Below are 21,165 nucleotides of genomic sequence, written 5' to 3' on the forward strand. Positions count from 1 at the left end.
GAGAGAAAGAGTGGGCAGAAAAAAACGCTCAACATGGGCAAACGCTTTTACTATACAATATATATACATCGACAACCATGATGTGGTCAAACACGAGTCAGACGAGATGCACGGCGAAGGAGCTTGGAACTGCTGCTGCTGCCTCTTGTGGTGCTGGAGGCCGCGTCAGCATCAGCGGCGGCGAGGGAATCGGCTCGCTTGGGATGCGAGGTCCAGTCCGGGTTGACGCCGCATTTCAGCAGAGACGCGAGCATCGAGGCCTTGTCGGCAGCTGTGCCGCGGCTCCCTGTAGCCATGCAGTAGTGCAGAAGGGAAAGCCCACAGTCGTCGCGCTCGTTGACGTCTGCGCCAAAATTGATCAGCAGCCGGACAATGCTCGGTCGCGCGAAAAAGCAGGCAGTCTGGAGCGCACTGCCGTTGATGCGTGGACCAAGAAAGGCGCGGGCAGCGAGCAGCACGCGCACGGTGCTCTCGTGGCCAAAGCGGATGGCAGCAATCAAGGGAGGCAATGCGCTGGTCGTGTTGTTCACCCCTGCTCCGGCTTGGAGCAGCGCCAGTGCCACGTGCTCGTTGCCGCTCTGTGCGCATGCGTCCAGCGGTAAATTGGAGCCACCGATCGGCTCGTTCAGTACGCTAGGGCCTGCACGCTCAATGATGAGGTTGGCGATCCGAAACGCGTCCTCCGACTTGACCGACGTGATGAGGTCCAACAGCGCGCGTTGCCATTGGCCGCGATTGAGCGCGGTGCGTCTGAGTAGCGCTTCCACGCCGCTAACTTGCCCGTCTCGCATCCAACTCTTGAGCGTGTCAGAGAGCTGCTGGTGCGGGACTGAAAACCCGAGCTCCATCAGCAACGGCAGCACAAATTGCGGCTGGCTCGCCTTCGTTGTGAGCAAGAGACACTGCTCGCCCGCGGCACCTCGCTGGACAAGTAGCCGGATGATGTGGGCATCGCCGGCAATGCAGGCCAGATGCAACGGAGTGCCATAACCCAGCTCTGCCGCTGCTGAAGGAGATGCGCGCAACAGTTGCACAAGGCTTTGGGAATCGGTCGGCTCTTCGGCAACGCCCGTTGGAAAGGCCGTCGAGCGCACATCTGCACCGGCATGGATGAGCATTTCGGCGATCTGGGTTGCGGCAGCTTCGTTTGAGCGACGCGCCAGTGCCAGAGCGAGCAGCGAATACGGCACGTTCACGCGCATGAGCGCTGCCAACGCCGTTCCTGCGGCAGTTTGGCTGTTTGGCACGTCCAGCGTCGCTTGGTCGAGCTTGCTTGCAATTTCGCGGGGCAACAGCGGCACGGCTACAGACTCGATCGATTTCGGTGGTGCTGGTGGTGCTGGTGGTGCTGGTGCTGGTAATGCATCCACCACCTGCGTTTCTGAGCCGAGCGATGACGTGAAATCCGGTTTTGGCTCGGGCGACCGCGACTTCCACCGCAGCGTCCCTGGTCGTCGCTGCCACCCGCGACCACTGCTAGATGGTGTAAGACCGGCGTCTTGTGCGAGCTTGGCCAAGATCCGGAGCTTGTCGGCGACATTGACGGCGTCTCCTTCGTACACATGGATGGCCAGTTGATCCAGAACGGAACTCAACTCGGCGTCCGCAGCAGCAGCAGCAGCAGGAGGTGGTCTGCATTGTGCAACGGCCTCGCTCGGGCCAGGTTGATTGGTAGCGGCGTCTGTCATCTATGTGTGTGTGTGTGAAGCGCGGGCTGGTGGTGGTGGTTGATATTGGCTCCCCCTTTCCAAGAGTGGAGATGGCAGGAGTGAACCAAAATCTAAAATTGGAATGGTCGAATGGCATTAACTGACAGAGCCATCATCACAAACCCTAGGAATGAATGCTGAATGGGGGAGATGATGGTATTCACAGGGAGATGAGTGTTTAGCTTTGTGCAGTGCTGCATCGGGCAGGCTGTAATCGATTGCAGATGGAGATTGCCGATGTGTTCTCCTCACACACTTTCCACTGTCGAATGCGGAGATTGTGAAAATGTAAAACAGCTACAAATGTGACAAAGTGGGTGAAATGGTTGGTAATTTTTTTTTTGTTCAGAATTGGTTTTTGCTCAGAAAACAAAAAAGAAAACTCGAGCGTGAACGCTTTTCAAAGCTTGGCGCCAGCACGAGTCTGCTTGCTGTCTTGATACTTGGTGTAGTTGGCGAAAATGCCACGGATGGTAGACCACACCTGCTCGGCAGGCTGCGAAGCGTCAAGAGTGGACAGAATGTTCTTCTTGTTGTAGTACTCGACCAGCGGGGCAGTCTGTTGGTGGTACGCCGCCAATCGTCGCTTAAGAGTCTCGGCGTTGTCGTCCGATCGTCGCTCCAGGGGCTCGCCGGTGATCTATCACCAAGGAGTTTGAGGGGCAAGATGAGCGAGTCGTGGAGAACGAAAGCAGAGACAAGGGAAAAGCAACGACAACAGCAACCAAACTCCTAAACAGTTTGCATCAAACATACATCGTCGGTCATGGCGACCTTAGGGGGGTGGAACTCTTCGTGGTACGAGCGACCGCTGGCAGAGTGGATGAGGCGGCCTGTTACTCGGCGAACAAGGAGGGCATCGTCAATCTTGAACTCGAGCACACGGTCAAGGTTTTGCTTCTTGTGGTCGAGCATCTCGTCGAGCTGTGTCAAAGTAGGGAGAGAAAGAGATGAGACCCAAGCGCAGGAAAAAAGCAGAGCAGAAACGTCTCCCATTTTCAATCGCCCTGTGTACCTTCTCGGCCTGGGTAACCGTTCGGGGGAAGCCGTCAAGGATGAAGCCGTTCTTGCACTCGGGCTTGACCAGGTTCTCTTGGATGAGGTCGATCAGGACTTCGTCGGGAACGAGCTTGCCAGCGTCCATGATTGGCTTGGCCTTCTTGCCGACATCGGTGCCAGCAGCGACAGCCGCGCGCAGAAGGTCGCCTGATTCGTGAAGCAAAAGGGTGAAATGAGAGTGAGTGTCGAATTGGTCAAAACAACGACATCAGAAACACCACGATCAGCGAGCGCTAATAGATGTGCCAGTAATGCAGTGTGTCGACTTGCTTACCAGTTGCAAGGTGGCAGACGCAGAACTCCTTCTTGAGCAAGGGAGCCTATCCAACCAGACAAGATTGAGTGAGACGATTGGGTTTTTTCCCGTTATCCCGCGATTCCCCACGCTGTTCTCTGCGGTTTCAATGAATGAATGAATGCGACTTTTCTCCCATATGCAATGCATGCAATGTAGAGAGAAGCAGAGTAGAGTCGTCCATTGGTTTCCTCGCTCTTTCTCTTTCTCTTTCTCTTTCTCTTTTGTGTTTGTTTGTGATCAGTTTGGATCATCTTTTTTTTTTCTTTTGCTTTTTTCTCTTTCATTGTGGCGTATTGTTGGGCAAGCAGCAGTAGTGACGACGGATCACGTTCCTCAAACCACTGCTGCATCATTGCCCCCATCATTGTCCATATGACTTTGCTCTCTCTCTCTCTTCTTCTCTCTCTCTGTCTCGGTCTCACTTCTTCTTCTCTCCTTCTCTTCCAATGTTTATCTCACTCGCTGTTGCATTATTCGTCTCATTCTCAAATCGCTTCGATTCGAGCCCAGCACAGCGCCATCAGTGTCTTTGCTTCACTTATCAGTGCACCTTGACTTCTTCTACCTCTTTTTTTTCATCTCGCTTTTTTCTTTCGCTGCAACCTCGCTTCTGGTTGTTTTGTTTTTTTTTTTTTTTTTCATTCAGTGAACCTTTTGTTTTTGTTTCACTTTCATTCGTTTGTTGTGTTCGTTTGTCATAAGAAAGAAGACAAGAAAAACAGTCGGATTTTCGAACAAAGCCACGAGGAACTAATAAAATAAAATAAAATAAAATAAAATAAAATAAAATAAAACATAAAAAATAAAAAATAAAAATTAAAAAGATCTTTTTTTTTTTTTTTTTTGTTTGATCGTTTTGTTTTTTGTTTGAATCGCTCTCTTGAAATGGATGACGAACGACGAACGACGAACGAGCGTCGATTTGTGGTTGTTGATGTGTGACGTGTGGTGGAGAAGAACGTGTTGTCGAAAGAGCGAGAGGGAGCGTGCTGCGGCCAACCTGAGTGCCCTTGCCGGCGCCGGGAGGGCCGATGAGGATGGCGCGGATGCCACGCTTGCTGCTGGACTCGGTGACAGAGGGCGCAGCGACAGAGGGCGCAGCAGCAGCAGCAGCGGCGGCCGCGGGAGTGTGGGTTGCTGGAGCAGCCGACATGATGTTGTGTTGAAGTTGTTGGGAAAAAAAAAAAAAAGGACTGGCAAGATAGACCATCATCATCATCATCATCATGCAGATCAGCACATGAGATTGCAACAACAAAATAGCAGGAATAATGGGGGCTGGAGGGGGGGTGGTGAGACGAAGCGGGGGGGGGGGAAATTGAAGTGGAGAGTTGATCATTGCAACATTCGAGCGAGAGCGCGCATCGCTTCGGGGGGACAGCTTGTGCTCAGAAACAGCAGAAGAGACACTGCGATCGTAGATGGTGAATGCGATCCCCGGGGGGCAGAGAAGGCCATGGGGACGGGACGAGGGGCGTTGAATCGACGCTCAAAGAGAGAACGCCGGCATGTGCATCAAGCAACCCTGACTCCTTTCGCTTGTTAGATTCCTAACAGACAAGCCATCCATCAGAGGAAAATGGAAGAGCGCAGTCTTAGTGTCTGAGTGCCTGCTACACCCACCAAAACCAATAGCCACCCACAAAACCCGACCTCAACCCCGAGCCCGCCTGTTTTTGTCGATCAATCATTCACACGTATTCTTGTACCATCCCATCTCATGTCAGCCAGCGTGCTTCCATCGATCGAGCAAGTCAACGCAATGACGCGGCCAGAGGAGCTGCTCGAGGCGACCAGCGTCCTGTTCGAGTCGACCCGAGCACTCACTGCGCGGCTGTTCGCCAAGCGGCCGTTCGCGTCGTACGAGGCGCTGATTGACGCTGCACACTCGATTCTTGCTGCGGCGACAGGCACAGACGCGCTGTCCGACGACGAGAAGATTGACATTCTGAACGCCCATCCGCGGATTGGCGCGCCAACGGCATCGCTCTCGGCGCTGTCCAAGCGCGAACAGGGCGTCCCTGCTGTCGTAGGAACTACCGTCAACGCGAGTGGATGCGGCGGCGCAGCGAGTCCAGCCATCGATGAACGGACACTCGCCGAGCTCGCTCAGCTCAACGTTGCGTACGAAGCCAAGTACGGATTCAAGTTTGTCATCTTTGTGAATGGACGGACGCGCGCTGCACTGTTGCCTGAATTCCGACAGCGGTTGGCATCGTCCACGCGCGAGGCTGAGGTGGCGACTGGGATGCGCGCCATGCTGGACATTGCGCGAGACCGACTTTCCAAGCTGCAAAGCAGTGCAGGTGCTCGATCCCCCTCAGTCCAGCCATCTCGGTTGTAGCACATGATGGAAGCAGTAGTAGGGGGTTGTGGGTTGTGGTTTTGAACAAGCGCCCTTCGTTTCAATCATAAACAATCATCATTCTACTTTGTTGGAACAAAGTGCACAGCACGCATTTTTTCCTTCCACCACTACACACGGGAAAGTCGGTTGGTCAAGGTTTTCGTGTACACCCTAAAATCCAGGCTTTCAACACCCTTTTACAAGGGCTTGTACGGGCCGTGGTTTTCTTGAACAATAACCATCTGGTCGAGATCGGTGCGAGTAATGTCAAGCACCTGCTCCCAGTGCAGGTGGGTCGAATTGGTGATTTCGAGACGACCGTAGCCATATGCGCCCAAGAACGCGGTGCGGAAGGCAGACCACGGGCCCTTGGAGCCAAGGATGGGGTTGATGCACGTCGTCTCGCCCTCGTTGCAGCCGGCGACACCAGCGATGATGTGAACCGGGGCGCGCGGGTTGATGTAGTCGTGCTGGGTGACGGTCTCGTTGTAGACGGGCCAAAGGCTGCAGAGGTGCAATGAGATGGTGTGTGGTCAGGGTGAGTTTTTGCACACAACAAAGACGACAACGACAACAACAACAACAACAACAACGACAACAACAAGCACACACAACACCGAATACCCATCGCTGACGTACCGTTCATACGAGTGCTCGTGAGCCTCGATGACCAGATCAACGCCGTACTCAAAGAAGAGATCCTCGAGGCCAGCACGAACGACCGAGCGAGAGGTTGTGCAGTCATCGTGATCAAGGTTTGAGCAGTAGAAGGGCTGGTGACCGTAGGCAATAATCCAAGGGCGTTCAGCGCGGTTGGCGTTGGCGGCTGCAGAGGCAAGTCAAAAGGAGCAAGGAGGAGTGAGTTTTCCAGAAATCCAATGCAACAACCCTCGAGAGCAGATGTTTCTGCGGCACAATACTCTGCCCAATACTCTGCCCAATGCTGGTTTACCAATCAGATCTTGCTTCAAAAAGTTGTACTGGTCTTGCACAGGGCCGTTGGTGAAGAAGACCTCGGAGGAATAGGCGATAAAGTGAGCGCGGCCCATGTCCCAGCTAAAGTACATGTTGTCGGACGCAGCGCCATTGCCGGGCATGGCAAAGCGGTTGCGGTAATGGCTAAAGTTGAACGCAGTCTCGTGGTTCTAATTGTTGGCCAAACGCAAGGATAGAACGATGAGATGGGCACAACCACCTGCTGTTTTGAAGCGAGAACGGTCATTGCATCATCCTGGCGGTGAACTTACGCCAACGGCAGTCATGAGGGGCAGGTAAGCAGCATACTGCTGAACTTGGTTCATGAAATTGTCGCCGCGAGTGCCATTGTGGTCAAACATGTCGTATGCGAAATCGCCGACATGAATGGCAGCATCGAACTTGCCCGTCTTGGTCTCGGCCACCAACCGCGGCAGGGTGAATCCTCCCTTCGGCAGACTGCAAGTGAAGCGACCATTCAAAGTGAACTTTCAGTTGATCACAACAACAAAGAAAAAAACGGCTGTAGTTCAGTGGCGGCTCACCCAAAGTCGCCGTAGACGAGGAAGTTGGCAGGGTGGTCGAGATTGTCGTTCTGCGCCACAAAGTGGAAGACGGCGGTCGCGTTCGTGTCGGTGCGGACTTGGTAAAAGTACAGCGTATCCGGAACGAGTTTCTGCAACCACCACAGATTCATTCAAGCATTTTTTTCGATTATTTTCAGATCAGTAATTATTACAACAACAACAACAATAACATTCGAATGGGGAGGTGAGCGGGGTGTGTGCGTTGTTTTCAAATCGAATGAATGCGTAAAGCACGAGGCGCAAATCCCTCATTCTATTTGACCAACAAGCACACAATAATAATAATTTTAAACAGAATCATTCCTGTACAATCATTTTTGAAGTCGAATCAAGCCATAATAAAAGCTCACACAATGTTGTATGAATAATAGTGATGTCACATATGAGCCCCAAAATATGACGATAAGACGTCAGAGTCACACGTCAACAAATGACATTTGGTACAAATTGAAGAGGAGTTTGGCGGGAAAAAAAAAAAAAAAAAAAAAAAAGAAGAAGAAGAGAAGAAGAAGAAGAAAATAACGCAAAAGACGGGCAAACAGAAAGAAGAGAGAGGAAAGAGAAATGAGTGTGGACGAGTGTGGAAGCGGCTTGGGAAAGGGGGAAGGGGGGAGAAGAAGAAGCCGGAAGCTGGGAAGGAAAGAGATGGAAGACGTTTCCAATTTGTTCCCTCTCTCTGTCTCTCTCTCTCTCTCTCTCTCTATCTCGCTTTCGATGGGAAAAACTGCTACCTGAAGCTTAAAGACGAGGTGGTACTGCAGACCCAGCTCATTGCCGGCAGTAAAGAAGCGGACGTCGGACGCAGGCTGGTTCATGTTCAACGCTGTGGCGCTCGTGCCGTACAGGACGGTCGCTGCGGCGGGCATTGCATCGCTCGCTGCCATCACAGTCATGGCGCTGGGGGTGTCGCCAAACGCAATGTGCACTTGCTCGAGCTTGGCGCCCAAAGCGCAGGTGCCCAGCAGAAGGACCAGCAGGGCGACGACCGAATGGCGGCTCTGCATGATGGATGGGAAGAAAGGAAGGGAGGAACAAAAAAGAAAAAAGGACTGCTTTCGGCTTGGCTTCAGCTTTGGTTTGCCGGAGCAACAACGAGATTGTGCAGTGATTGGGAGAAGAGAGATCTTGCACCACAGATGGATGACTTGGTGAAATGGGGGTGAAGGGACTGGATGCTTGTACGATTTTGTGGGGGGAAACGAACAAGAAGCAACGTTGAAGAGCGGGTTTCGACCTGCCTCGACACTGTGCAGGTATGCTGCAGCGCGCTTGCTTGATATATCGCTGCTGGTTGACTTGGTGTGTAGTGAAGCTCTCATTAGAATAATACATCCGGGTTCTGAGAACAAACACCGACAACGATTCCAATCTGGTCCTCGCTCGGCGTGAGAACACAATGGATCCAAGTTCCGTGTTGTTGGTGAAAGCACATTACAGTAGATCTGATCTGAGTTTGGTTTACGTAGTGTTGTTGTTGTTGTTGTTGTTGTTGTTGTTCTGAGTTTTTTGCCTGCTTTTGTGAATTTCCTTTTTTGTTTTCCATCCTCACTCTCGCTTTTATAGTTTTGCTGCAATTTCTTCGACAAATCTCAAAGAACGACTTTTGCTAACAAACTGTGATTACTACACTTTAATCAATCAAAGTGGTTGCTCGGGATCCGCTACAGTGAAAGCAGCTGCGAGCGACGATGGGCGCTTCTTCCTCACATGGCGAAGGAAGCGGAAGCGATCGGTCGGACGCAGCCACACGGAACCCAGCCAACGACACGGCCATGACAACCACTTCATCAAGCCACTCCAGCACAGACCCTGCCACAGCAGGAGCAGCAGCAGGAGCAGGAGCAAAGGCCGCTCGCAAGCCGCCAACGTGCATCCACCTGCTTGGAGGAGCGGCGGCTGGACTCGTCACAACGACGCTGCTGCACCCGCTCGATCTCATCAAGATCCGCATGCAAGGTAAAGAAAATCGCGATGAATAATCATCGAAACACCAAAGCGTGGCAAGCCTCAGTGCGTCCGTCCGGATTTGAGTCAGCTCACCTCACTCGTTTGACATGTTTACACTTGCATTGGAACCGGCCATGTCGGAAATTATGTTGGCTAACGTTTATTCATGTATGCACTAGTGCATGACGGCACCAAGGAGCGAGGCGAGCGCTACCGATCGTCGTGGCATGCTTTCAAGTCCATCAAGTACCGCGAAGGCCCAATGGCACTGTACCGAGGTCTGACGCCAAACCTGGTCGGATCCACGACTGCCTGGGGCCTGTACTTTTTCATTTACAACATTGCCAAGTCGCAGTGGCAGTCCTTCCTCAACATGAAGGAGCTCGGACCAGCTGAGAACATGGCCGCCGCCGTTACTGCAGGTTTGACGACAGCACTTTTGTTTTGCAATGCAGAGAGACTCCTGACTGAGGAAGAGATTGATTCTTGTCAAGCTGATGCCGTGGGGTGGTGCGGTTGTTTGCTGACTTGAATTTCATTCATCTTTGTGTCTTCTGTTTTGCTCTCAGGTGTCGGAACGCAAATTCTCACCAACCCAATCTGGGTTGTTAAAACGCGCATGTGTAGCAGCCCAATATCTGCTGGAGGGCCACTCCAGTACCGAAGTCTTTCACGTAAGTGACCTGCCTTGTTGTTTGCGCTTTTTGTCGGGTCAAAGTGTCTGAATTTGCCGCCGCCCTCTTCCATGCAGACGCTCTGGGATTGATTTGGCGACAAGAAGGGCTTGCTGGGTTTTATCGAGGGATTCTTCCTGGGTTGCTGAGCGTTTCGCACGGCTCGCTCCAATTCATGGCGTACGAAGAGATGAAAAAGTGGGTCACTCGGCGCGAGGCCTATGCGAGCCATCGCCATGAAATGGTATGTGAACGGTCTTGGTTCTCAGCTTGTGAGGATGGTTGGGAGGAAACATTTGAAACAATGGCTTGATGCTCGTTGGTTGACTTTGGTTGTTTTGGGTTGGTGATTTCAATTAGGGCACTTTGGAGTACACAGTCATGGCTGCTGCTTCCAAGATGTTTGCTACGATAGCCGCCTATCCATTCCAACTTGCACGTACACGGTTACAGGTACGGTCTGTTGGTTGTGGTTTTGATTTTTGTCTGTTTTGTTTTTGTTTGTTGGAATTCTGATTCGCCCCTCTACCCTCTGACAGAACCAAGGTCATAGTGGTGTAATACAGTATCCTAACGCCAGAGCTCTGGTTCGAACCGTTTGGAGGTATGCTTTGTAATGATCGAACGAAGCGGCACCATCGTCTGATTATGCTCACCTCTTGTGCTACAATGTTTGTTGCAGCACCGAAGGCTTTTTGGGCTTCTACAAAGGGTTGGGACCAAACTTGCTTCGAGTGACGCCAGCCACCTGCATCACCTTTGTAGTCTACGAGAACGTGACCAAATTGTTGCGAGAGCGGAGCGATTTGTGACATCTTGTTGAGCATTCTCTTGTATTACATCTATTCTTGATCCAACAGCAACCCTTCATAATTTCTCACGTTGAGGCAGCAGGGCGGATTGCTAAAAGCACAAAGAATCGAGTAGTACCATGTATAATTTGGAAAAACACACAAATTACTTCACATCCAGTGTGACGCGAATGTTCATCGCGAGCAATTCAGATAGCAAGTAACGGAAAACGTATGGCACAGCGATAATTTCGACATTCTTGGAGCTCTGGCACGACCGACACTTGACGTTTCGCTTGCCAGAAATTTGAGTTGCTTGCTCGAGCATTGGTGACAAAATACTGCCGCACGCCTTGCACACGTACGACTGCGTTGTGATTTTAGACGGGGAAGAAGTCAGATTGAGTTTTTGGCCAGAATTCCAAATGCCACCAAAGCACCACCATCTTCAATCCCACACTTACATAAGAGTAATCCGAGCAGTTCATCAAACGGTCGTGAAGCAGGAAGGCGGTGCCGTGAGCAAGAAGAGAATCGCGCTCCATCTCACCAAAGCGAATACCACCAGCACGTTTGCGACCCTGTCCAGTCCAAAAAAAAAAACGACAAATAAGTCTTCCATACTCCAACAGAAACCCCAAAAACAACAAGCAACGCGCAAATTGCTCGCAGCGGGACAAACCTTGATGGGCTGATGGGTCAAATTATGAACAGGACCGGTCGTGCGCACTTGGTACTTGTCGAGAACCATGTGACGAAGACGCTGGTAGTACACGACGCCCATAAAGATTTCAGCGTCAAACTCCTTGCCAGTCACGCCACTGTACATGCGCTCCGAGCCATAGTAGTTGTATCCGGCCTTGGCCAGCTGCTCGCCAAAGTAGTCGACGGCGCGGCTCTTCTCGTTGAAGACGAACGGAGACGCGTCGTGAACAACGCCGTGAAGGGCGGCGCTCTTGCCAGCCATGGTCTCAATCCACATGCCGATCGTCATGCGCGACGGGAAACCGTGCGGGTTGAACAGAATGTCGGGGACCATGCCAGACTCGCAGAAGGGCATGCCTTCGGAGGGCCAGAGCTGGGAGCAAACACCCTTTTGGCCGTGACGGGAGGCAAACTTGTCGCCAATCACGGGGTTGCGGCGCAGACGGAAGCGAATGATGGCGCGCTGCGCTCGTTGGTCGCTGCCTTCCCCGGCAATGAGCTTAATCTCGTGCAAGTAGCCCTCCTCAGAGCTCTTGTACTTGACGACTTGTGCCATGTTGGTCGTCTCGTCCACGTACGAGCAGATCGGGGCTCCGTTCTTGAGCACCGTCTCGAGTGGAGGGAAGCCGTCCGCCTCGACCTGCTTTTCAGTGACTTCGCGCTGGTTGCGGACAGTGCCAAAGTACAGGGTGGGCTTTGAGTTTTCGCGGTTGCCGGGCTTGAGCTTGGCGAGATCGACAATTTGCGTCTTGTAGATGGTGGCATAGCCAAAGCCGCGGTCGTACGAGCCCTTGTTGATAATCATGGCATCCTCCATATCGTAGCCAGTGTACGAGACGAAAGCAATGACCGCGTTGGTGCCACTTGGGTAGTTGTCGCACTTGTAGTCTTCGTAGCCTTGCGGGCGCACAAGCGATGCTTGCGGATTCATCACGCGGTAGAGTTTGTTGTCTGAGCGATGCTGGAGGGCGTGGGCGGGCGTTCCCATGGTCTGCTTGCCCATTTGGCACTGTTTTGAGAGGGGGTGGGGGTGGGGGGGACAACAAAAACATGAATGAGAGTCGTGTTTCAAAACGAGTCTGGCGCCAATCTAGCAAAAACAAAAACCAACACCCAAACCAAAAAAAAACTGCCTGCTGCTTTACCTGGTACATGTTGCGCGGTGATTGGTTGTGGTCGCTGTAAGGAGTCATGAGGGCATTCACAGAGAGCATGGCGGTCGGAGAGAGCTCGTGGTGCGTTGTGACGCCAGGAACAATATCGGCTTCCAAAACAGCAATGTCCATGTACACTTGCTCGAACGAGCCAATATACTCGACAGTGTTGGCAATAAGGTTTTGAACGGGACGCACCATGCGGCAAAGCGAGGTGAAGATGAACAGACCAGGGAATTGGCCGCGTTCGGAGGGAAGAACGAGGGCCGACTCCATGTAGCGCGGGAGGTCTTTGTGGCCCTGGGCCTTGCGGTAGCGGAAGTGGGCGGTGATTTGCGCTGCATTTTCGGGTGCCAGCTTGCCAATGATGCGGCCATCCAGCAGGACGTTCAGGTAGTCGGACGGGTAATGAATCTTGTGGTCGATGGGCGCCATGCCGAGCTCGATGAGCATGGCAGGGACGCGCGACGCATCGGCAACCTCGTCGACAACCAAGCACTTGGCTGCCAAGTGGTTGAGCAGACCGCAAGGAGCGCCGTCAGGCGTGTGCACGGGGCAGACAAAGCCCCACGCTTCGGGCAGCAGCTTGCGCACAGTGGTGGTTTTCATTTCAGCAAAGAAGGCGCCACGGTGAATGCATCGGAAGTGGGAGAGGTAGCGCAAAAAGTTGAGCTTGTCCGCAACAACCGTGAAGCCGCTGACTTGTTGCAAATCAAGACCCGTGGCGGAGGCGAGGTTGCCAGTGGCCATCAGGTACTCGAGGCGTCGGCCAATGTCCACAGGGTTTTTGCTGAGGGACTTTGTAAAGTACTGCGAGCCAGCCGAGAAGCTGACCTGCTCTGGGTTGCGACGCAAGTCTTGCGCCACGACGGCCTTGCACGCAGTGAGGTACTCTTCCATCTTTTCTTTGAGGAACATCAGGTAGAGCTGGCCCGAGGTGAGAATTTCGTGGTTCATTGGCGAATCGGCATTCTCGGTGCAGCAATCGCCGCTGACGACCTTGTAGAGCTTTTGAATCATAAACACGAGCAGGTCAAACTTGTCCTGGTCGTTGTCGAGATGGATGAGCATGAGCTTGCGCAAGAGGAGGCGGCCAACGTCTTCGTCCGACATGTCTTCGGGCACATCGAGCGCAATACGGAAGCGCTCGCCGAGGAAGACGCGCGCTTGCTTTGAGTTGTGGACGTGCATGTCGGTGGCCGAGCGCAGCATGAGCTCGACGCGGTCTGTGAGGAAGCTATCGAGCTTGCTGCTGCCGACAATGCGCTCAAAGATTTCCTGGTCGGTGGTTGTGACGAGCGCCTTAAGAATCAGAACGGCGGGGACGAGATACTCGTTCTTGCGGTATGAAAAGCGCACCATGCAGTTGCCGTCTTGCAAAAAGTGCACCGTGATGGTCTGGCTGGTCTGGTCGAGGCGAGTGCAGCGAATCATGGTGCCGAAGGTGGTGTACTCGGGACCGCGCTTGCGGAAGGACGGGCGATCGAGCGCCATGACATAGTTGCGACGAGGCAACAAGAGCATGCGCATGATGCGCTCGATGCCGTTAATGATAAAGTAGCCACCCATCTCCTCGGCCTCCTCCTGGTTGGCGACGAGCTCTGTGGGCGACAGGTCGCGCAAGTTGCATCGCTGGGACTTGACCATGATTGGGATTTGGCCCAGCTTGCGCTCTGTCTGGTTGACGGGACCGTCGTCGACCTTCCACTTCAGCGTGACGTGCAGATCGCTCTTGTACGTCGATGCGCGCTCGCGGCACTCTGTCGGAAAGACTGCTGGGTTTCGTCGCGCCTCGTTGTCTGGTACGCGCGGGTAGCCGACCTTGGCCTGGTCAATCCACACGGTGAGCTTGTGTCCATCTCGGTCGGTGATGATTTTGGGATCGAGGTCCTGCTCAAAGGTCAAGGCCGGGGGGCAAGATGCATGCATGGATGGTGAGTTTTTTTACATCAGAATGCAAGTGAAGGATTGATGGCGGGGGGGGGGGGTTGGACTTGAGGGGGATGAGTGGGGTTTGCATTGAGCATGTGCAGCGCGGTTCTCGTGGAGGGTTTTGGAGGCCTCCGACCCTGTCCACGGCTTCCCCCTTCATTCGATATTGCATTCATTGAGACTGATAACCTGCGTGGTAGGAGCACAGCGCTCCCCGTCTGACTCGTCGTGGGTTGCACATGGCAAGTTCTCCTCGTTTCACCCCAGCCATACACACCATCGCCCCCTCCGCCCCGTCCCGCGCTTTTGCTCCCATCCACCCGCCGCTTTGCCAGCTGCCTCATCACGCCCATCGCAATCGATTCGAGCCATGTTGTCGGAACGGTTCCCCGGACGCGGTCGTGCATTGGCTTATTCCTCTGGCTGTCCAATGCCTCCACGTGGATTTTCCCTCTTTGCCTTTCTTTCCCATTGCCTCTAGCATTGCATTTGGCAGTCAGCAATCCCAGGCCGCTCGCTCGGTCATCACTTGGACTTGTTCTCGGCAATGCGAATGACCAAGGGCAGCCGCGGGATGGGGGGGGGGAAGCGACATTTCATCGCAACGCGGCGAATCTCAATGCTCAATGCTCAATGCACTCCATCTCTCAATCCCCTTTTGTCTGTGTGGTCACGCACCGCGACGGCAAGATCGAGGCCAGTCTTGATCATAAAGTTGAACGCGTCGACGTGCGGCCGAGTGACGTCCTGCAGCGTGCGCGACTGTTCGGCAGGGATGCTCGTGTCCCGATTGATTGTATGCGTCGCCATTGCAAAAAAGAGAAGAAAAAAAAAAAGTAAGACTGAGGTTGAAATCTCAGAAATTGCACGACTAGTCCACTGAAGAACAAACAAGCAAACCAAGAAGCAACCAGGATGAACATGCTAGACGTGTGCGAAAAGGACGTTTATGGTGAATGACGGCTGCTCGGCATGATCAAGCCTAAAAAACCAATGCAAGAGACCTTCCATCAAGGATTCAATTGAACGATGAGTTGGCCAAAGGACGGGCGATCGTTGGCATCGTCGTCAAGACACTCGAGCGCGAGGGTGACAATCTCGCTGATGCTCTGCTGCTCTGCCTCGGTTGGTTTGAGGTGTGAGTCCACCTTGTCAAGGATGTTTTGGCTTTTCACAGCTTTTCGCACCTCCGTTCTCAGCCGAGTGCCGGGTTTGGCTGCAGTCAACAATTCTAGCAGAATCATGCCAAAGGCGTAGACATCCGTCTTGGTGGTCATGCGGCCTTCTTGTAAGAACTCGGGACACATGTAAGCAATGGTTCCTTGAGCGGTCTGCGTGCGAAGATAGCTCTTGTCATCGAGGTGTTGGGCAGCACGGACGAGACCAAAGTCCGAAACTTTAGCGTTGAAATGCTCATCCAAAAGCACATTGTCCGTCTTGAGATCGAGATGGAACAGTGCATGATCAGGGAAGGCTGTCTGGACGTAGTGCATGCCGCGGGCAACATCGGCCGCAATGCGGTGGCGCTGAGTCCATGTCAGTGGAGGGGTGTTGTTTTTGCGGGCGAGACGGTCGCGAACCGATCCATTCGGCATGAATTCGTAAACAAGGCATCGTTCGTCGCCTTCCTCTGCATACGACAGAATGGCAATAATGTTCGCGTGACGGAATTTCGAAAGAGAGTCCAGTTCCGACTTGAATTCGACCGTGCCCTGCTTGGATTCGGCCGATAGCTTTTTGATGGCAACACGAGGTCCAGGCAAACTGGCACCGTACACGCGACCAAACGCTCCTTCGCCGAGCAGAGAATCAGCAGCAAAGTTGTTCGTGGCGGAGACGAGCGTTGCGAGAGGCACTTGTGGGATGGGTCCGTCAAAGTTCGATAAGGACCCACTGGCGTCTTGGTTGCGCTCAAGTACGTCGATCCGATCAAGGGCTGAATTCAAATCGGAGCGAAGTTGTTGCAGCTCCTGGTCTTTGGCAGCGAGCTCTTGATCCTTTCCAGCAAGCTCCTGATCCTTGGCAGCAAGATCCTGGTCTTTGCCAGCGAGTTCGGAGCGCAACTGCTGAATCTCGGATGCAGAGGGCGGAGACTGAGCATTTGCTGCTGCACGAGCTGCAATCTGAGCCAAGTCGGCAGGCGATGGGGTTCGTTGCTGGTCGAGACGACCACGAGCGGAACTACATTTTCACCAAGACAAGTGAGCGGTTGCTTCATGCAAGAACTCGATAAGATTGCAAAGTCTTACTTAAAGGTACAAATAATATTGCCAGTTTGCCTGAGTGCATTAATTCCAGTATTGGTCAAGAAGTTCTGGGACAAACTGTCGTTGTCAATTACAGCGTCAGATTGGAGCATGAGGTCTAACGACTTTCAGAGCATCTTAAAACGATCAATATTTACTAAAGCAAAGTCAGCGTCTTGTTCACTTTGAGTGCTGCAGCAATCGTGTTCGCTCCAACATCGCCAATATGATTCTGGTCCAGCCTGTAGGACCCCACCATTAGTCAGCACTCTGAATGCCTTCTGCTTGCAATCACCCACTCACATGCATCAGTCAACGTGAGGTGCCTTACTCGAGATGCGTCACCGTCGTGTTCACTTCGAGTGCCTCAGCGATCGCTTGCGCTCCAACATCGCCAATCTGATTCTGCCACAGACTGTCCATCCCCTCCATCGGTGAGCACTCTTCTGAATCACCAACTTTCATGCAACAGTCAAAAAGAGATGTCTTACCTGAGCTCGGTCAGTGTCTTGTTCACTTTGAGTGCCTCAGCAATCGCTTGCGCTCCAACATCGCCAATCTGATTCTGGTACAGACTATTTATCCCCTCCATCAGTGAGCACTCTTCTGATTCACCCACTCTCATGTATCAGTCAAAGTGAGATGCCTTACGAGAGCGTAGTCAGCGTCTTGTTCACTTTGAGTGCCTCAGCGATCGCTTGCGCTCCAACATCGCCAATCTGATTCTCACGCAGACTGTCCACATCCCCTCCATTAGTGAGCACTCTACTGAATCACTCACTCGCATGCACCAGCAAGAGTGAGATGCCTTACTAGAGCTTGGGCAGCGTCGTGTTTACTTGAAGTGCTTCAGCAATCGCCTGCGCTCCAGCATCGCCAAGCTGATTCTCACCCAGACTGTCCACATCCCCTCCATCGGTGAGCACTCTACTGAATCACTCACTCGCATGCACCAGCAAGAGTACGATGCCTTACTAGAGCGTGCCAAGCGTTGTGTTCGCTTTGAGTGCCTTGGCAATCGCCTGCGCTCCAACTTCGCCAATCTGATTCGCCCACAGACTGTTTCTCCCCCCCCCCCCATCAGTGAGCACTCTTCTGAATAACCCACTCACATGCACCAGCAAGAGTGAGTTGACTTACCGGATCTCAGCCAGCGCCTTGTTCACTTTGAGTGCCTCAGCGAAAGCGAGCGCTCCAACATCGCCAATCTGATTGTTGTGCAGACTGTCGGGCCCCTCCATCAGTGAGCACTCTTTATGTTTTCTGTTAAGATCGCCCATTCAGATGCTTCACTGAAAATGAGATGCCTTACTCGAGATAAGTCAGCGTCTTGTTCACTTTGAGTGCCTCAGCAATCGCCTTCGCTTCTTCATCGCCAATCTGCCTCCTTTCCAGACTGTTCCCCTCCACTCTCGTCAGCACACACACTCGCGCTGTCAACACCTGTGTTCCAATCAACTCGGGCTTCTCTCTTACCTGAGCCCTCCACTCTCATTCTTGACTTGATCATACAACTGGCGCTGTCTCTGATTCATATTCTGATAAGACAGCATTTTGAAAGATCTTCGAATTCAAACACAGCTAAACAAACAAGAAGACTGTCCACTCACACAGCACAAAGCCATTCCAAGAAAACTACGTTCAAACATAGACTCTCACCAACATGAGATGGATTGATTTTGCGTTGCCTCGTTTCCAATGCTCAGCACCAACCAACAGTGCCTTCAATGCACAGATTCGAAATACCGTTCCTCTTCCTCCCCTCCACCCCGTAACTCGACCGATGACAACACTCGCTCTCGTACATATATTGATGATACCATTATGACTTGCAAATCAATCTGACTCTGATACGCAGTCGTTTCTTTGATAATTTTCGACCCGTCAATCTCAGCTGTTTGACCCTTATGTCGATCGGGTCTGTTCGAGCGCTGGTTCCGACGCTGCAGACGCAGCCGCTGACGCCAGAAGGGTTTGCGCCGTACGGCCAAGTGATTGCTGTGCCGTCCAACCCAAGCACGAGCGGCGTCTCGGCCAACCAGGGCACCGCGACCCGCATCAACTACGTCGCGAGAGTTGACAATCTCAGGTGAATCCATCATCATCCACGATGACCAACGCCGCCGTCGTTTTTTGCGTATTCACGATTCATGCCTTGTTAAAGTGCCAGGAATATGCCACTCACGTAAAAACCCGAGGTCTGACCCCTTTCTGTTGTTGCTCGGGTTTTGTAGGCCAGATTCAGCAAAGGCGAATATGTGCGTGTTTCGATCCATTCCACGAGCAATGCCGTTCGAGATGAAGCTCATTGAGCGACACTTGTACTCGACCCAAGCATTCATTCCAATGTCCGCTGAATCAAAGCGCTACTTGGTCATTGTCGCGCGCAACGGCGCTGGTAAGGTTTTTTTTGTGTCATTTCTGAGTTTTTTAGTGAGATTTGGATTTGTGCGTGATCTGCACAATCTGGAGTGTTGTAGAATGCGTGTGTGTGTTTCACTCTGTTTGCTGTACTGCCTTGTCATTGGCAATGCTGCTGCAGACGACAGGCCGGACTTGACAACGTTGGCCGCTTTCATCGCCACCAACACGCAAGGAATTAGTTATGATGCAGGCTGCTGGCATCATCCAATGGTAGCACTGGATTATGCAACAGGTAACCGTGGAATGCAGCATGTGCTGAGTATCTCTGATTTGTAGAGCGAAACTCACGCGTCGCGCGCTCTTTGTTTTTTTGGGCAGATTTTGCCGTGTTGGTTCATGAAGACAACACTTCGGATGATTGCCATGTTGTCGACATCGAGCCGTCCATCATGATTCATACTGAATAGAATTCAAAACCCAGTCGTGATCCTTGCTTGTTCGAATCATACATTTGCCGTTTCTCCCCCGCCTCCAACCGAAATTCGGCGATTGCACGAATCCAACAAAGCAAAAGTGCTTGATTTCCAATTCATGTGTAAACAGAGTCAACATGCACCAACCAACAAGAAATAAACAAAATGAGGTATGCAGCGCAATGCAGGTTGTTATTGAGACTGCGGTGGCTGCTCAGCGTCCGGGATGGGCGCTTCCTGCGATGTCGATGGCGTGGCAGCTTCCGATGTCGATGCAGAGGTGCGGCGAACGCTTTCCTTGACCTTCATGCTGGCACGGCGAGCGCCATCGGCGACCGAGTTGTACGTGTTTGATTCCCTGATTCGCTCTCGCACGTGAGATACAAAACAATCCAAGCGACACTTCTGCAACAACCATCACAAGAAGAACAGGTTCCCGCAATAGAGAGATCACTCACTTGAAATCGTCAATGCTCTTGCTTGCTGCGGCGGTAAAGCTGGCAAAGGCGTCACGAATCTTTTGGCCGGCTTGAGCGGATTTTTGCTTGGAAATGGCAAGCCTGTGGTTGAAACAGATTGGAATGAGGAGATTCTTGCAGTTGCCAATACCACGCATCTCCTGCTCAACAAAACACAGAACGTACGCTTCAGAGTTCTTAATGTTCTCGACAACCTCGTTGAACTCGGTCTTGACCTTTGCAAAACCTTCCTGCAGCTTGGAGCCAGTTCGAGGCTCGCCGAGTGCGCTGCGCAGGTTACCCAGCTCTGCCTCCTTGATGTGGAGCTCGTTTCGCAGGCGGACGACCTCTGCTTCCTTTTCGAGAATGTACTCCTTGAGCTGCTGCTTTTCGCAATGGAAGTGGAGGTGCTCGTCCATGGCCGGCGCGAGTGACTGCAAAAGAGGAGCAGGGTTTTTTGTGAGTTTCGTTTTTTTTCCGGGTCGATCAACAAATCTGAGCATTTTTTCCCAGTATCTCAGAACGCCGAGTCAAAACACAAATCACTCTTGCTCTGTATCATTGATTCCTTCGTATTCGTTCGTTCCCAAAATCCTTTTTCATCGTTCAACATTTAGCTCGCGTTGGTTTTTGTTTTCCCAACTTTTTTTTTCCATCCTTTTCTGACGTTGGTTTATTTTCATTGAAAGCGAACATGACGAAAAGCCAAAAACCAAAAACTGCGTCTTTTTTTTTTTTTTTCTTTTTTTTTTTTTCTTTTTTTTTTTTTTTGGTTTGTTCTGCTTTTCTCGTTTGTTGTTTGTCGGTTCTTTTTCTTTCAATTCCTGCACAGTTGTTGGAACATCAACAACGCCAACACATTTCACTCCATTCATTAGCCCAGAATTCACTCGCATCAGCCATAAAACCGACGGCCCAAAGCGCGAAAGGAAACGAAAAGAGAAAAAAAACGAAAAATTGTTCGCAATAGAATAAGGCGTCAGCTGCCCTTTCGCTCGACTCGCGATGACTCGAAACGCGCGCGGATCAGACGGTGTTCACTCATTGACAAGGTCGCAGACGCGTTGCTTTGCTCGTGGTCTCCACATTGAGAGAAACGACGAGGCTGCGGGACCAGCGCGAGAAACCGACGGCTTTGCAGAGGAACAGCTGCCACCTCTCCCTTCTACGTCCCCCCGCCTCCCTTTTGCTCGGTCAGGTCAGGCCAGTCGTCGGGGTGCTTACGCGGAAGGGGCAGCCGTAGACAACGTTGGGGCAGGTGAGCTCCTGGCCGAGCTGCTGGGCGTCCTGATCGAGGCCGGACGAGTTGGAGACGCCGCCAGTGATGACCGGCGCGCTCAGGTTTGGCGATTCAACAGCATCCATCAACGACATTTTTTTCTGAGAAGATGGAAATAATAGACTGAGAAAAAACCAAGTGAGAATGGGGAAAATGGGGAAAATGGG

At 52.3% G+C, this 21,165-nt stretch overlaps 9 protein-coding genes across 9 annotated transcripts; 3 read left to right on the forward strand and 6 right to left on the reverse strand.

Moving 5' to 3' along the window:
* Window positions 1-34: 34 nt before the first annotated feature.
* CAOG_07797 (hypothetical protein) lies at window positions 35-1,779 on the reverse strand. Its single transcript, XM_004342821.2, has one exon. It carries the CDS (start codon window positions 1,686-1,688, stop codon window positions 87-89), a length of 1,602 nt encoding a protein of 533 aa, XP_004342870.1. The 5' UTR covers window positions 1,689-1,779; the 3' UTR covers window positions 35-86.
* A 253-nt stretch (window positions 1,780-2,032) lies between these two features.
* CAOG_07798 (adenylate kinase isoenzyme 2) lies at window positions 2,033-4,252 on the reverse strand. Its single transcript, XM_004342822.2, has 5 exons — window positions 4,067-4,252; window positions 3,043-3,088; window positions 2,725-2,915; window positions 2,466-2,633; window positions 2,033-2,349 (listed from the first exon to the last, which is right to left on the reverse strand). Exons 1-5 carry the CDS (start codon window positions 4,217-4,219, stop codon window positions 2,110-2,112), a joined length of 798 nt encoding a protein of 265 aa, XP_004342871.1. The 5' UTR covers window positions 4,220-4,252; the 3' UTR covers window positions 2,033-2,109.
* Window positions 4,253-4,786: 534 nt separating this feature from the next.
* CAOG_07799 (hypothetical protein) lies at window positions 4,787-5,410 on the forward strand (the record flags this gene model as incomplete). The annotated part of the gene is made up of 2 exons (XM_004342823.1): window positions 4,787-5,227; window positions 5,273-5,410. The coding sequence occupies 2 exons, from the start codon at window positions 4,787-4,789 to the stop codon at window positions 5,408-5,410; spliced, it is 579 nt and encodes a 192-aa protein (XP_004342872.1).
* Window positions 5,411-5,430: 20 nt separating this feature from the next.
* On the reverse strand, window positions 5,431-8,025 carry CAOG_07800 (iron/zinc purple acid phosphatase-like protein). The gene is made up of 6 exons (XM_004342824.2): window positions 7,707-8,025; window positions 6,934-7,064; window positions 6,661-6,847; window positions 6,366-6,558; window positions 6,053-6,239; window positions 5,431-5,917 (listed from the first exon to the last, which is right to left on the reverse strand). The coding sequence occupies exons 1-6, from the start codon at window positions 7,977-7,979 to the stop codon at window positions 5,611-5,613; spliced, it is 1,278 nt and encodes a 425-aa protein (XP_004342873.1). The 5' UTR covers window positions 7,980-8,025; the 3' UTR covers window positions 5,431-5,610.
* Window positions 8,026-8,520: 495 nt separating this feature from the next.
* Window positions 8,521-10,455, forward strand: CAOG_07801 (folate carrier protein Flx1). Its single transcript, XM_004342825.2, has 7 exons — window positions 8,521-8,931; window positions 9,102-9,344; window positions 9,492-9,596; window positions 9,674-9,840; window positions 9,957-10,049; window positions 10,136-10,200; window positions 10,279-10,455. Exons 1-7 carry the CDS (start codon window positions 8,664-8,666, stop codon window positions 10,406-10,408), a joined length of 1,071 nt encoding a protein of 356 aa, XP_004342874.2. The 5' UTR covers window positions 8,521-8,663; the 3' UTR covers window positions 10,409-10,455.
* A 60-nt stretch (window positions 10,456-10,515) lies between these two features.
* On the reverse strand, window positions 10,516-15,006 carry CAOG_07802 (DNA-directed RNA polymerase I complex subunit Rpa2). The gene is made up of 5 exons (XM_004342826.2): window positions 14,857-15,006; window positions 12,238-14,136; window positions 11,070-12,101; window positions 10,852-10,968; window positions 10,516-10,754 (listed from the first exon to the last, which is right to left on the reverse strand). The coding sequence occupies exons 1-5, from the start codon at window positions 14,986-14,988 to the stop codon at window positions 10,554-10,556; spliced, it is 3,381 nt and encodes a 1,126-aa protein (XP_004342875.1). The 5' UTR covers window positions 14,989-15,006; the 3' UTR covers window positions 10,516-10,553.
* A 52-nt stretch (window positions 15,007-15,058) lies between these two features.
* Window positions 15,059-18,005, reverse strand: CAOG_07803 (hypothetical protein). The gene is made up of 11 exons (XM_004342827.2): window positions 17,901-18,005; window positions 17,737-17,820; window positions 17,565-17,648; window positions 17,400-17,483; window positions 17,238-17,321; window positions 17,076-17,159; window positions 16,916-16,999; window positions 16,756-16,839; window positions 16,583-16,666; window positions 16,428-16,502; window positions 15,059-16,359 (listed from the first exon to the last, which is right to left on the reverse strand). Exons 1-11 carry the CDS (start codon window positions 17,975-17,977, stop codon window positions 15,189-15,191), a joined length of 1,995 nt encoding a protein of 664 aa, XP_004342876.1. The 5' UTR covers window positions 17,978-18,005; the 3' UTR covers window positions 15,059-15,188.
* A 289-nt stretch (window positions 18,006-18,294) lies between these two features.
* CAOG_07804 (ureidoglycolate hydrolase) lies at window positions 18,295-19,367 on the forward strand. Its single transcript, XM_004342828.2, has 4 exons — window positions 18,295-18,513; window positions 18,659-18,822; window positions 18,967-19,080; window positions 19,167-19,367. Exons 1-4 carry the CDS (start codon window positions 18,332-18,334, stop codon window positions 19,253-19,255), a joined length of 549 nt encoding a protein of 182 aa, XP_004342877.1. The 5' UTR covers window positions 18,295-18,331; the 3' UTR covers window positions 19,256-19,367.
* On the reverse strand, window positions 19,311-21,118 carry CAOG_07805 (hypothetical protein). The gene is made up of 4 exons (XM_004342829.2): window positions 20,944-21,118; window positions 19,906-20,153; window positions 19,720-19,821; window positions 19,311-19,619 (listed from the first exon to the last, which is right to left on the reverse strand). The coding sequence occupies exons 1-4, from the start codon at window positions 21,091-21,093 to the stop codon at window positions 19,454-19,456; spliced, it is 666 nt and encodes a 221-aa protein (XP_004342878.1). The 5' UTR covers window positions 21,094-21,118; the 3' UTR covers window positions 19,311-19,453.
* Window positions 21,119-21,165: the final 47 nt, after the last annotated feature.

The sequence above is a fragment of the Capsaspora owczarzaki genome (genome assembly GCF_000151315.2).
Source record: "Capsaspora owczarzaki ATCC 30864 unplaced genomic scaffold supercont2.16, whole genome shotgun sequence".
NCBI classification, from domain to species: Eukaryota; class Filasterea; order Ministeriida; family Capsasporidae; genus Capsaspora; species Capsaspora owczarzaki.